The sequence below is a fragment of the Myotis daubentonii genome, chromosome 7, assembly GCF_963259705.1.
Source record: "Myotis daubentonii chromosome 7, mMyoDau2.1, whole genome shotgun sequence".
NCBI classification, from domain to species: domain Eukaryota; kingdom Metazoa; phylum Chordata; class Mammalia; order Chiroptera; family Vespertilionidae; genus Myotis; species Myotis daubentonii.
Genome location: NC_081846.1, coordinates 64,568,346 through 64,583,809, shown reverse-complemented (window position 1 = coordinate 64,583,809; position 15,464 = coordinate 64,568,346). Strand labels below are relative to the sequence as shown.

General features: G+C 42.8%; 1 protein-coding gene across 8 annotated transcripts in view; it reads left to right on the top strand.

Moving 5' to 3' along the window:
* Positions 1–12,970, top strand: part of LYPD6 (LY6/PLAUR domain containing 6) — a 225,192-nt gene extending 212,222 nt beyond the window's left edge. For 7 of the 8 annotated variants that reach the window (XM_059704520.1, XM_059704522.1, XM_059704523.1 and 4 more), the window contains 2 exons: positions 8,065–8,195; positions 10,048–12,970. In XM_059704520.1, coding sequence (XP_059560503.1) covers positions 8,065–8,195; positions 10,048–10,215 — 299 coding nt within the window. In that variant the 3' untranslated portion in view covers positions 10,216–12,970. Of the gene's footprint in view, positions 1–8,064; positions 8,219–10,047 lie in introns of all 8 variants that reach the window. The other variant, XM_059704525.1, reaches the window with a different exon arrangement.
* The last annotated feature ends 2,494 nt before the right edge of the window (positions 12,971–15,464 follow it).

Sequence of the window (15,464 nt, the reverse complement as noted above, 5' to 3'; positions counted from 1 at the left end):
ATAAAATCAGACCAAGAGAAACCTTGAGATGGAGGGACACGTATCCTTTTGCTTCCAGCTTCTATGCTGCTCATTGTTGTGTGTTTTTTGTTGTTGTTGTTGTTGTTGTTATGTGTTTTTTTTTGTGAAAGTGAAGAAAAACGTGGGCATGTCCCTTAATGAGTCTTTCAATATCCATTATCTGGAATAAGCAGGAATATAAATATGATCCCAGCTCCACTGAAGACAGGCCCATGGTTACATGTTTTTAGGAAAGAGCCTTTGTTGTTGACTTTTTCAGACAGAGCCCGGGCTGAGACAAACAGCCTTTTTGTTTAACTTTACCCAGGGGTAGAATTTGTCTCTGGAACACTCAGAATGTAGCCCTTCAAGGTTTCTACCATTCCTCAGGGTCTCTATTTCAGCTCCAAACCCCAGGAGGACCCGGGGCCTTGCATCTTTTATAGTGTATATAGTAACACCCCCATCTCATCCCAGGTAGAGAAATCAGCATTGGTCCCTGGGATTTCTCTTACTTTCTGGAGCGTTCATTTGTACATTTACAGAAGCTATTGGTTATACTGCTATGTAATGAATGCTGTTCAGATTATCTCTCTTGTCATATCAGTAAATGGAAGTCTCAGACTTCCCACTTTTTATAAAGTTAAAATTTTGATTAAAGTTTAACATACATACCAGAAAGTGAATAGATCACAAGTGCAGAGCAAAATGAACATGCTGTGTTTGCCACCCACGTTAAGCAGTTGAACCCCAGAAGGCCATTGGAGTCCCTGGGTCATTAAACCACACCTCCGAAAGGTAACACAATTGCGACTACTATCCTTGAGCTTTGTGTGAATGGAATCATACAGAACATACTCTGTTCTTTCCCACATTATATATGTGAAATGCATTCCTGTCTCATGAGCAGCAAAGTCATTCTTTCTCACAGATGTAGATCACTCTATGTATATACCAAACTTCATCCATCCTACTGTTGATGGACATTTGGAGTGTTTCCAGTTTTGAATATGATGAGCATTCTTGCCCATGCCTTTTGGTATGCACCTGCGTCATTTCTGCTGGGCCTATCCCAGGAAGTGGGGTTCCTGGGTATGTAGCGTGTGTGCTGTGGCTATACTCGTTCCTGCCTAACAGTTTGCCAGGGCGGCTTCACTAATTTATGCTCTCCCAGCAGTGCCTGCAGGTGCCAGTTGCTGCACAGCCTTGCCAACATTCAGTATTGACAGAAACAGTAGAAGCTAGAAGTTAATGAAATGACATTTTAAAAGTGCTGAAAGTAAATAGCTGCCAACCTGGAATTCTAAACTGCGACTGTCAGCCTCGCTTCTCTGCATTTCCTTTTTCTTCTGGCTGCCCTGCTAGCTCTGGATTCCTGCATGTGCCCCCAATTCCCCTGAGACTGACAAAAGCTCTGCTCAGCTTTTCTGCCCCTTTGCAGAATTTTCTGCTTGGCCACTCAGCCTCTGTTCCCGTGCAGGCACCTCAAGGGGAGAACAGGTATAGAGTGTCAGGCCCAACTCAGTGTGTTCTTCATTTTGCTGGTGCCTTACTCTTCAAATCCTATCTGCCTTGGTCTGCTCCTATGCTTTCATGCAGATTTTGGGTGTTATTTTAATTTTATTCAGCTATTTTAATTTTACTCTGTTTTTGTTGTTAAGAAGGGACAAATTAATCCATCTAAGCTGGCACTGTAATTTTCAGATTTATTCTTTAATTAGAATTTTTCAAGAAATTTTTAAACCAAATGTTCTACTATCAACTTAAGATTTTTTTTTTCTTAGAATCTGAGAGCATCAAACTTACTCCAATTCATAGCATTTACATCAGGTATTTTCTGCTAACACAGTTGTCTCAGATGGGAAGCATCCATTTGATGCCTTTGTCTTATAATTTTTATTTTAATTACTGACCACTGTAAAGTCCAGTTTCTCCAACTGTTGTTGAAAGTTCTACCCAATGCAATAAGACCAGAAAATGACATAAAAAGCATACAGATTGAAAATGAAGAAATAAAACTATTTCTTATCACACATCGCCTGACTTTTGAGGAGTTGTTGATATTTCTCTTTAGAAAATCAAGTCACTCTCAAGAACAGTATGGCATTTTCTTAAACGGCTACACATGCAACTGCCATATAACCAGTAATTCCATTTCTCCAATTTATCCCAGAGAATTGAAAACTTATGTTCACATTAAAACCTCTACACAAATGTTGATAGCAGCTTTATTAATAACTAGAGGCCCGGTGCATGAAATTCGTGCGGGGGGGGGGGGCAGGGGGGGGCGTGTCCCTCAGCCTAGCCTACACTCTCCAATCTGGGACCCCTCAAGGGGTGTCCGACTGCCCATTTAGGCCTGATCGATATTGGAATCAGGCCTAAATGGGCAGTTGAACATTCCTCTCACAATCCAGGACTGCTGGCTCCCAACTACTCACCTGCCTGATTGCCCCTAACTGCTTCTGCCTGCCAATCTGATCACCCCCTAACCACTCCCCTGCTAGCCTGATCAATGCCTAAATGCTCCCCTGACAGCCCGATTGCCTCCAACTGCCCTCCCCTGCAGGCCTGGTCCCTCCCAACTGCCCTTCCCTGCAGACCTGGTCCCTCCCAAGTGCCCTCCCCTGCTGGCCTGATTTCCCACAACTGCCCTCCCCTGCTGGCCATCTTGTGGTGGCCATCTTGTGTCTACATGGGGGCGGCCATCTTGTGTGTTGGAGTGATGGTCAATTTGCATATTACCCCTTTATTAGATAGGATATCCACAACCTAGATAGCCTTTCAGTTGGTGAATGTTTAAACCAATTTTGGTACATCCATAGCATGGAATACTACTCACAATAAAAATTAACATACTGTTAATTAACAGCATGGATAATTTTCAAGTGAATTAGGCTGAGTGAAAATCCCTAGTCCCAAAAGTTCACACACTGTTTGATTCCATTTATATAACATCCTTGAAATGATGACATTATAGAAGAAGCACAGACTAGTTGCTGCCAAGGGTTCAGGAGGGGGTGAGCACAGAAGGTAGAGGATGTGAACATAAAAATTCAACATGAGGGATCCTTGTGGAGATAGAACATTCTGTATCTTTCCTGCATCAATGTCAATGTTCTGAGCAGGACATTATACTGTAGTGTTGCAATGTGTTACCATGCAGGGGAAACTGAATAACAGGCACATGGGATCACTCTGTATTATTTCTAACAAATACATGCGATTTACATGCAATTTACAATTATCTCAAAACCTAAAGTTAAAACAACAAACAAAATTAACCAGCAATATATATATACCAGTGTGTCAATGTTGAGAAACCTTGATCTAGAACAGTGATGGCGAGCCTTTCGAGCTCGGCGTGTCAGCATTTTGAAAAACCCTAACTTAACTCTGGTGCCATGTCACATATAGAAATTTTTTTGATATTTGCAACCATAGTAAAACAAAGACTTATATTTTTGATATTTATTTTATATATTTAAATGCCATTTAACAAAGAAAAAATCAACCAAAAAATGAGTTCGCGTGTCACCTCTGACACGCGTGTCATAGGTTCGCCATCACTGATCTAGAAGGAAAGCCAGACATACCAAATAAGGAAGCTAAGGAAGGGCTGTGGTGAACCTGTGGTTGCGGGGGCGGGGGGGGGGCGGGTAGGAATCAAGGCTGGTTTCACAGAATACATGTCATTTGGTTTGAGCCTCAAAGAATATCAGGTTTCTAGGAGCAGAAGAAAGGAAAACATTTTTTGTTGTGAAGAATAATCAAAAGTTGTGTCATGGTGTCTCAAAGTATCTAGCGAGCAATGATGAGGTGGTCTGGGGCCTAGATCAAAGAGTTACTGCAGTTCTTGAGTTACAGTAAGTGCTGCGTTTCAGCTCTGAGTTATACACGTAATGGATGCCTCCAGCAGGGAAGCACAGTTACTCCTATACTCCTGAGACAGAGCTTCAAGGACAGAGAGTATGCAAGGGAGTAGGACAAATAAACCCAGCGGTGAGCCGTGGGCTCCTTGACACTTAGAGTCCCTTGTAATTTTAAGTGTTGCTCACGCTTTCCCAGGCAGTGAGTGGCATGATCTGACCTTCGTTTCAGTAGTCTATCTGGAGGTTGGCTGTCCGGCACCTGCATTAGCAAAGAAAGAGATTGGAGCCAAAGAAGACAGGAAATGAAAGAGGCCCTGTAACTGGGGAAATGGAACACACAAGATTAGATGGATAATGGAGACATTTCAGAGAACTTGGAGACACCCAGTTTGGCAAGAGAGGTCTGAGCTGATTCTGAAGTTTCTAGTCCAAGAGAGAGGTGCCATTTCTCAGGATGTCCCTTCCTGAAGTAGAAATGCAGGAAGATAAATAGAGCCAAGAGGGAGCGCAGTGATGTGATTGGTTTGGGCGGTGTGAGGTGCACGTTGCTGCTGGTGATTTCCAGGAACTAGTTAGAAACTTGGTTCTACAGCCCAGGAGAGAGAATCAGACTGAAGATAGGTCTTGAGAGGTTGGATGAGGTTACTTGAGTGACAGAAACACCCAGAACTGAACTTGGGAGAATATCAACACTCAGGTTAGAGAAGATAGAAATGAAGAGAACGGAGATGCAGGAGAAAATCTAGAAGAAAAAGCTCTGAAGTCCAGGGTGGGGAACCACAGAGGAAGTTACACACAGCAGAATCTGGGACCGCACAAAAATCCTGCAGAATCAGACAGGGGTGAAGAGCCTTGAATCGACACTTGGGTGAACCAACTTGCGCAGAGGGGCCTGGATGGCGCACTGAGGGTTGTGAAGGGCTGCGTGCACAAGAAGAATCCAGCGGGAGGGAGTGTGCTGCAGGGGCTGTCAGCCTTTCTTCTTCAATATAATTGGTAATATTACGATTCAAGTTATTTTCCTCCCATGAACTTTCTTGGACCTGGTGAATTGTTCTCTAGCATCACTTTCATAATTATTTATGTTTGTAAAGAAACCATAACTAACGGAGCAACAGCGGTGAAAAGGCCTTTTACCATAGAGTTGGTCATTTTTAATATCTCCTTTTAATTTAAATCATTTTATCTATTTTTTTTAGATACAGTTTCTGTTATTGGAAACTGCATGTTGATGAGTAAGTGGGCATTTACATTTTCACTTTGAACCTTTTTTAAGTTTCTGAGCTAGGTTAGGAAATGCGTGCATGTCTATATGTGTGAATTTCGTGAAAATTATATTTTGTGCCTTCCAGTAGTTGATTAAGCTTCTTACTCTGTTCTGATTTTGCTTGAATCTCACAGTAAAAGACTTTTGTTTCACAACCTCTGGGAATACCATGCAGTGTAGAATATGAGATTTTTTAGAGGCCCAAACTAACTTGGTAGAAATTCAAATCCATCTTTTATCTTTTAGATAAAAGCCTTTGAAATCCTTTTAGTGTGAAGTTATCAGCAGGCTTGATTCTCATATAACCTCATTACTAACCCAAGGATTATTCAAAATGCATGGAGAGCAATGCTCTGTGGCTGAAACTCGGTTTTCATCAACTCTACAGTCTAGAGATAAGCCCCATGTGGTCCTCCTGGTTCTGGTTGAGAAATTCTGCCTGTCCTGCCCCCATCCTCCTAGAAGATCAAGTACAAATTCAAGGCTCTCATAAGTTGTGCATGAAAGAAACCTGTTCGGCTCTATTTGAGCATTTCCCAAATTTATTTAACCATGGAACCTTTTCCACGTTAACATTTTATAGCTCACCTAGGGGTTTTGTGAGATAAGAAGTGGAATGGATATTTTTAAGGGATTGATGCCTCAGATCTGAAGTCTGTACTGCTGGAAGTAATGGGGTGTCCTCAACATATCTTTGTGTCATGGATCAGACTTGGTGAAGTGTAAGAAAAATTTCTTATCCACCTTCCTCACTGCTCATCCCAGAATGTCAGGAATTGGCTTAGTAGGTACTGGGCATCTGCATATTTTCCTGGAAAAAAAGAAGAAAAGAAGAAGAAGAAGGAGGAGGAGGAGGAGGAGGAGGAGGAGGGGGAGAAAGCTTCATCAGTCGTTTCTAATTTCATTCAGTGGAATAAGATTCTAATTAAGAAATTAAAATAGAATTTGTTGTGGATGTAATCGTATGAACAAAAGGTAGTTATATCAGGTTCACCAGTTGTTATTCTCATGTTTAGTTAAAACAAGATAATTCACTGTTTGGGGGACAAATGTAGTTTCCAGAACTGAGACCATTTGATGATTTACTTATTCCATAAGGGGATGATCTTATCTGCTCAGATTTGCATTTGGAGCAAAACCTCCGGCAGCTGCTGCTGGCTGTCTGCGTGAAGAGGAGGCTTTCTTGAACATTCCTTTTTTATGGCTTTCTTGAACATCTGAAGTTGGGGTGAGGGTAGGAAAGGTTTACCTATGGAGGCCATAAATGACCAAGTCTGATACCAGGGAGGTAAACCAGTCCTTTTTGGAAGAGCTGGTAAATCTCTCAGGTCACAGGCCTCCATATGTTAAAACCTGTCAGAGGCTTAAAAAAAAAATCAGGGGACAGCTGCCACCTCCTCTTCATCAGGAAAACAGTCACTTCAATTTAAAAATATGGGCTTTCACGTTTTCTTATGAGGTCATAAGGTGACCTTACTCACCCCACCCTCTAGGAGCCTGAGCAAGGTAGGGTCTGCCTGGTGACCTGATGCCAGCTGACAACATCCTGGTCAGGGTGCAGTATGGGGACAGCACTTGGGGGAGGGCCTGGACACAGTCTCAGCCCATGGACACTGAGACGGACCAAGAGTGTAGCCATTGCAGAAATCGCTGCCCTTAGCAAGATTCATCGGAGGCCACTCACATTCCTGGCAGGTGCAGGCATCAAGGACAATTATTCAACCCCCTGAATTCATGACTCCCAGGCTGTGACAGTGTTGTCTGTGTGAGCTCATTCTCAGAGTCTAAAATTATTCAGCTTTCTTCTGTGGACACGAGTTCTTTGGTTAAAGGCTGCCAAGTTTATGACAGAATCTGGTGGGGGGGATTTTTATTGCCTAATAAATAACATCATAGAAGGTCGTAATTCCATATTAGCCACTAAATATCTAAAATGGTTAAAGTATGCAAAGTTAGGTCCAAGATATGGATGAAAAACAGCTCAGTGACATTTCTTGAGAATTATTCATTTTCTTTTTCAATCTGAAAATGGAACGGGAACATTCAGCTAAATCCCAGGCTTAGAAAGCTGAGCATCGCCTGGAGGACTTAAAGAATTACACTGGCAAAGCCATTTTTCTTTGGACTTTAAATTAAAAACTAAAAAAAAAAGTTCTCCCTGGAATTTTGGGAGAAATCTCAAGTTCTTGGGTGTTTAGGAACTAAACAGACCTGTAGAAACTCACACCGCAGTCTTTCTTGCCTGCCATCCTGGACAGACACGAGATCTGCTGGGGAGAGACAATTTTGGAGCACCTTCATTGGTGGGTCAGTTGTCTTCTGCGATGAATTCTAAGACCCAGCAGTGCTCTTAGGCAAGACCTTCTTTCTTTTGGATAAAGTCATTGCTCTAGATACAATGAATCTATTTTTCATCTTTCTGCCCTTACTAGGGAAGAGCTCTTACACACACACACACACACACACACACACACCAGCCTCTGCTATAGTCTTTTCTCTCCTTGAAGACTTTTTACCTAACTAACTTCTTGTCCTCTAACCCCATGTTCTTTGAACGTTTTTACCCCTTCATCTCCCTGAAAATTGCTATGACTCTCACATCCTCAATCATCCCTCCAAACCTCTCCTTCCCTAAAACTAAATATCAATCCAGGGTACAATTTGTTGAAAGGCATGGAATGATGCCACTAGTTTAAGTCTTGGCTCATGGGGATTGCGATGGGCAGAGACCTCCTCCTCCGAGCAGGGCTCAGTGGATCTCCAAGGACATCTCTGGGATTGGACATGCACCCAACACAGTGCACATCCCATGTGCTGTTAGATCCTTTTAGCACTTATAGGGCTGACACTCCTGTTGTTTCCCTCTCGGGCAGGTTGGGCTAACATTTTCTATGTCAATTAAAACATCGTTTTTGTTGTCAACAGAGACCAGATACTGCTACACTCAGCACACGATGGAAGTCACGGGAAACAGCGTCTCTGTCACCAAACGCTGCGTCCCGCTGGAAGAGTGCTTGTCCACCGGCTGCAGAGACTCCGAGCATGAAGGCCACAAGGTCTGGCAACAAAGCACGTGCCGGTACAGCATAGTCAGCCCTTCTCCTCTTCGATGTCCGCCAGTGCTCACGAGCAAAGTCTCCCTTCCCATGGAGCCTGGCCTTTGACTGTCCTTATAGCATCAGAAGATGCTTCCTTTCCTGTTTTCTCTAAAAGAATAAAGATTTATGCCAGGGTGTAGGATAAATGATGTAAACACCACACCAAGAGGGTATTGAAAATTATCACAAGCCCTTTCTCCACTCAGAAGAAAGTAATAAAACTGCCAGAGGAAAAGGAGCAAGGGACCAATTATGTCCTCATGGCAAAGCACTGCAGGTTCAGCAACGACTCATCAGCTGTGGGTGGCCAAGGCAGCTGAGCTCTGATAGCTCTCTGTGAAGTGGGGCCATGCCGCTTGTAGGATGCTGATTTGGGGAAGGTATGCGTTGGCTCCTGAGTCATTTCAGTAGGGAGTGAGAGCACCTTTTCCTTGTGGGGTTGCTCCCCTGAAACTCCATCTGGTGCCTGTGCCGAAGCACATAGTTTCAAACCAACTTTGAGGGCAGTCTTGAAAGAGAATATAAGGAATCAGAGGAAGGCCACCTGGCTCGCGGTTGGGATGGAGAATGCCCCTGACGCCCTGGCTGGTGGTTCAGAGCTGGCTGCCCATATGAGCTTGTATGTCAGGCCGTGGCCTTGATTTTTTTCACCTCAGGCTGCCTTCCTGGGGGTTGGGAGCAGTGCCCGCTCTGATAGCTGGCAATGGTACTGTTCGTGGGGACTTCTTTCTCTTAAGACTTCTTAAACACTAAGAATTAAATTTTAAAGTATAATCTGCCTACTAGCTCCTGGTTTGCAATGTGAAGGTAAATCCCAGGGTTTCACTTGACCCTCCAGCAGGCTGGACCTGGTTCTCAGGCATCATTGTGGGTACTTCACCGAGGAGGAAGTTATAGATCAGAGAAGTGACATCATGTGCTCAGGCCACACAGCTAGTGATCAATAGAGACAGAATCCCAACTCACTTCTGACCCGTTTCTCTCCTCGACTTTAAAAATGTCTTCCCAGCCCCTATCAGGGGTGAGCAGACTGAAGTCTCTGCAGGAAGTGACAGACTATTACCCATCACAGAGTCTTCAGGCATTACTGTGGAGGCGGACCACTTGCAAATCTTGTTAAAATGCAGATTGTCGTTTGCTAAGTCCAGGGCTAGCTTGAGGTTCTGCATCTCTAATGAGCTCCCAGTTGATGCTGAAGCTTCTGGTGTGTACTTAGCATAGCTATGGCCTGTCGATAATTCTTTGGGTTTACTTCTGTCTCATGAGCCACAAGGAAAGCTGTATGAAGCATTAATGGCATAAATGAAAACCCTTCAAACCTTAACTCACCAACCAGAATGGAGAGAATGATACAGACAATTCCAATGAAAGTAAATATTTAAGTCAAAATTATCTGGGTTGTTGCCCCTTCACTTTCCCTGTGAAAACTTGGAAAGCGGAAGTTGCCCTCATCAGTTTCCGCAAGTGGTCAGAGGAGCCCCTTTGGGAAAGGCAGGATAAGTACCATTTATAATCCCCACTTCAGAGAGGAATAGCCAGGATCTAGGAAACGTGTAAACCTGGAATAACCACAGGGTGCGATGTCAAAAGCAGAACCCACGTCCCTTGAAGCATCGCTGGGGCCCTTCATTTTGACCACACCTTCCAGATGACATGTCATCGCAGCCCCTGCGATGCAGGCTGGTGTCTCCTTTGTAGAGCAGGTCATTCCCATCTGAGTCTCATCGTGAAGGAAACAGTCCCTTCAAGAATCCCTGCCTCCTTCCAAGACCTGCCAGCTTCTCATCACCCTTCTTCTTCTTCTTTCCAGGTCTGCACTTCCTGTTGTGAAGGAAATATCTGTAACTTGCCGCTCCCCCGAAATGAAACTGATGCCACATTTGCTACAACGTCACCCATAAACCAGACAAATGGGCAGCCACACTGTGTGTCAGTGATAGTGTCCTGCTTGTGGGTGTGGCTGGGACTCACCTTATAGCAGCTCAAAGGCGCGATGTGTGGTGGCAATCCGAGGGGATCTCGACGGCCCGCAGTCATGCATGAGTCATTGGCCTGGCAACAGTACACACGTGAAACCACAGCACTCAAGGATGTCTTCCTAGTCAAGCATCTCCACTTCCCGTGAGGAACAAGCATTGCTTCAGTCCAAGACCTTATCAAAGCCAGCCTGCCCCTAAAATAGACTGAGTTCTATACCACAGACCTTTGTTTTCACCCCAAGAAATAGTTCTGCATTTATTGAGTTCTGGCTCTTAATTTGGAAGACATGCATGAGCCACAGGAGATCCTGGGCCCCTCTGAGATGTTAGACAACATGAGTAGTTGTGCATTTTTCAGGAGAAAGTTAAAGGACTATTGGTTTAAGTATAACCATGAGTTCACTTACAGATCTAACATTTTAAAATTTTAATTGCAAAATGAATGGGCTGTTTCCTCGGAGATTCCTACTGAGTCCCTAGAAAAGAAGTGAACAATTTGTCCAATTTATGTTTCCAACATTCTTCTCCCAATGGCGGGGATCATATTCCCTCTGCTCTGTGTGGGGAGATAAAAAGGCAATCATAAAAGTTTGCTCTATGGGGAGGAGGGCTAGAAAAGGATTTTTCCTAATTTAATGGAATTTGCATCCGTAAAGTGGGCATTTATCCCTTCGTGTCATTGGGGAGATTGGCTTGACTTAGCACCTTGTTATGCTCCACGCGAGCCTGGTTCTTCCTGGAATGATGGGTGTCCCACAGCAGGATGGGGTATTCTCTCCGGGCACGGGGTTCTATTCAGACACAGCTAATTTAGGCAGAGAGAGGACTTTAAAATGAAAGGAGGGAGAATGTCTGGAGGTTGGTCCTCGTTCACTGTGAGGATCCAGTGGCTCAGCCAGATCTTCCTCCATCAGCAAGTCATGCTTCCCAAGAGCTCTCCCCGTTCTTCCTCCTATCAAATCCCCAGTGACTTTCGGGGGATGGTTCTACATTGACTTGTCTGGAGATTCATAGGGAAAGAAGACATCATGTCCTAGGATGAGAAGTATGTGAACCAGTGGGATGGCAGTGAGACTAGTAAGGAGACCTAGTGGGAAGTGTTTATTTCTTTTAGCTGATTGCTTTTGAGGTAGACAGTAAAAACTTCACCATCCTTCCTATATTTTTGGCACCCCAAGTTACAATTTTTTCTTCTTCCTTGTAAATCATTTATACAATATTTATTTTTGTATGGCATAACTAGAAACAAGTATATTGTAAAAGATTCTTTATTCTGAACAGAATGATCAAATCAGAATACCTATTTTTCAACAGTGGTAGAGCTTGTAATATATGTGTTGAACATTATCTATAATACTTGCACCAGTGTTGAAAAAAGCTACTTATGTTGTGACCAAGAGTAACGTGTTGGCTTTGAGGTTTTGTGTTTGTTCCTGGTTTCCTCAGTGTTGTGGTTCCAAAGTATTCAGGTGGTGACCATCGCTGGTATGCATTTCTCTGCAGGGTTGTGGGGCGTATTTGCATGAAATTCGGTGGAGCCATTGCAGATAAAGTTGTCAGGGTCCATCTGCTCTGCACAGGAAAATGTCTCTGGCTCATAAAATGAGACCTCCTCAGGGACCAATATGAACTGACAGTGGTTAACTCTGATACACAATAATCTAAATTGCATCAAATGGCCTTAAATCAGAGTTTGGCAGGTTTATCAATAAGTTGCTTATAATTGGGGTGGAGGGTTAGAGGGAGAGGGAGCAAGACATTTATTAAGCACCTCTTACGTGCCAGGCACTATGCTAAGCACTTTACATAAATTAGATCATATAATTCCTACAAGAACCATGTAAGGAAAATTACTAGTACTTACACTTTAGAGATGAAGGTACTATGATTCTAAGAAGCTCAATAACATGAAGCCTTTTCCTTCTGATTTAGGACAGATGGGATGAGGAGGGATTGAAGAGGAAGGGAGGGTGGAATTACCACCCTTAGCAAAACTTGCAGGCCTGACTTCATGGGAATTGGCCATCTTACCATGCATAGTTTGTCCAGTCCTGCCTCTGCAGGGTTCCATTTGCATGTGTTCCCAGATGTTTTTTCTTTGTGGGGGTGAAGGGATGGTTTCTGCATTCATTCCTCTTGCTAAAAGAGGAGACAGGTTGATCCTACATATAAAGATGCTCTGAGACAATGAAAATTGGATGTTGTACATATCTACATATACATTTTGTGCATGGTCACTCTCCACTGACACCTTCCAAGTACTGCATGAGATTTCAATAGGAGACAAAGTCCAAAAGTTGGTTCTTAATGAGAAAACGAGCACTCCAAAGCCCCCTGGCTGGTGCACAGGCCCAGGTCCGCAATGACATCATCTGCCACCCACGGGGTCACTGCAAACTCCAAGCAGATGTGGCTGTGTGTGCTCTGTATGCCTGTCAGAATGGCTGGTGTTTTAGTCTCTCACAATAAAATGATTTGCTTGCCATCCTCAGCCTCAAGGAGCCACAGAAGGGCCGTTTATGCGGAAGGCCCAGGACTGATCATCCATCTGACTTTCCTACCCCATTAAACCTTCCGTTAAATCCCAACACTGATGATGGCTTGAAGTGCAAAGAGTCATGATGTGTATATAAACATATGTGCCACTTATTTATTTTTAGACTCCCCACAGCATTCATGTCAATATGGGATAAATGCTTAAATTTTGTAAATATTGTACATTTTGTAAATCAAGGAATAAAGGTTTTAAGTGTATCTCTCCAGGCTCTTCTGTGCAAATGCACACGCCAATCAATGATTCGGGCACCCATGTTATGTACCAGGCATTGCATTTAGCGCCATAGGGATCTTTCTGCCAGAAGCTCACGTTCTAGTTGAAGGACAAGAAATGCGTGCATGAAAAGATACAAGACCATTTCCTTGTGCCACATGATTCTTATAGACCAGTGATGGTGAACCTATTACACGCGTGTCAGAGGTGACATGCGAACTCATTTTTTTGGTTGATTTTTCTTTGTTAAATGGCATTTAAATATATAAAATAAATATCAAAAATATAAATCTTTGTTTTACTAGGGCTGCAAATATCAAAAAAATTTCTATATGTGACACGGCACCAGAGTTAAGTTAGGGTGTTTCAAAATTCTGACACGCCGAGCTCAAAAGGTTCGCCATCACTGTTATAGACAGTAAGTGCTACAGAAGATCCAAGAAAGAAAGATTACGAGACTTTTCAATCAGGTCTGCAGTTTTCCCAGAACATTTCTTTGTTAAATCAGGAAATATAAAAAGATTGTGTGTGTGTTGTGTGTGTATCACCCCACTAACAATTTCTAAATCTTGTTCTCTTCTTAGAGTGAATTATGTTGATGATGACACAATAGAAAGCATTTTCCCTTGATGGTTTCTTCTGCAACAGGAAACAAATGTTTAAATAGCATAGATGTCATTTTCATCTATACAATGAATTTATTGTAATTTTCACAGTAAAATGGTAGACATTGAAAGGGACCTTGAAAAACTCTAGCTTGTTTGTGATTTCTGATTATTCTTCACACCCTGTATTTTGAGATTTCCAGGAAAATGTAAACATTTCCCAAAGTTAAAGGTTTTTCTCTTAGGTTCTGGATCAGTGACACAGTTCATGCTCTAAAGTGACATATGTACTTCAATGAGGATAGTTGTTATCACTAACCTTTCTGAATAACTCTGTGTTCAATGGGCACAGCACCTCAGGTAGACTGTGCTTTTAGAAAATCTGATTTTGAAAACATAGACTTACACAGTAGCCCAATTGGGGGGTTTAAAAGGAGCCTTCACTTCATAAAAGCACTTTATATCTCTTTCCCAACACACGTAAGATCTTATCTACAAATGAGACCCAAGGCACACCAGGTATCAAAAACCAGATGTGGTGCCTTGGCTACGTTATGGTAGGTTTGATCTGAAATACCTAAAGTGCTTTCACAAGTGTTTTTAATAAGTGACTTTAACTTGCCTATTAGGGGTGGAATAGTGAAAGCTCTTTGAGCATCTGTTATTAATCCACATGATAACTGGGAGATTTAACCTTAGCTATTCAGCCATTTTTCTAACCTCACATAGCAACTTGAAACAGGACCATGGCATGAATATGAAGCATCGTGACTTCAGCCTGGAGTATTCTCCACTGAGACTACAGGAACACAGGTGCTGATACTTCTTTAAATATAAAGATGCCTAACTTAAATTTGGTGTTGCACAATCAGTGCAGATTTCCAAAATGACTTTCTAATTGAGACTTCATTCTCTGCCCTTACTCTCTTTAGCTAATTTTAGTTTTATGCTTTTTCCCATTAGAAAATTACTATTGTCTTGCTATTTTTAATTCCATTGCAACTTCTGGAATTGGATGGGGGGAAGGGGATATCTATTTTAAGCTGACTAGAGACCTAAAATCCAGAGGCTGAGAAATGGTTTCTGTAGGAGCCTTTGCTACACTCCTCATAGCAACCCCTGATTCTTGTATGATTTCAGTTTGAAAGCACTTTGATGTTCATTGAAGTTGATCAACATGATCCATTTACAGCTTTCTCAGCTAACCAGAGCTCTGGCCTGGTAAGGGAGGTCCCACTGGTCGTTTACACGATGACTTTGATTCCTGATCTGCAACTTTGTTCCATGCACACTTGTCACCAGCATGACAGTATTTTTTTTAACTAAAAAGCCATTTCTCAGGTCCCCAAATCAGAGGTAAATGGGACCTTAGAAAATATCTAGTACACTCCCTTTATTTTTTATATATTTTTATTGATTTCAGAGCAGAAAGGAGAGGGAGAGAGAAAGATAGAAACATCAAGGATGAGAGAGAATCATTGATTGGCTGCCTCCTGCACGCCCCACACTGGGGCTTGAGGCTACAATCCCACATGTGGCCTAACCAGGAATCAAACTATGACCTTCTGGTTCATAGGTTGATGCTCAACCACTGAGACATGCTGGCTAGGCGCACTCCCTTTATGTTATACAGAAGGAAGAAGAACCCCAGAAAACTCAGACCATTTGTCTCTGAAAAAGCCGCATTGCTTGCGCTAAAGAAAAGAGAAAACTCGTCCAAGTGTCCCTTCATTGATGCTTGAAGCAATTAAGACACAGGTTATGGAAAATAGTTTAGCGGTCTCCTCTTCCTTCACACTCCCTGTGGGCTTGGCAGTACCATGAGGACTCTCTGCACAGGGCAGGGCAGAGAATAGGTTTGAAGAGGGCAAAC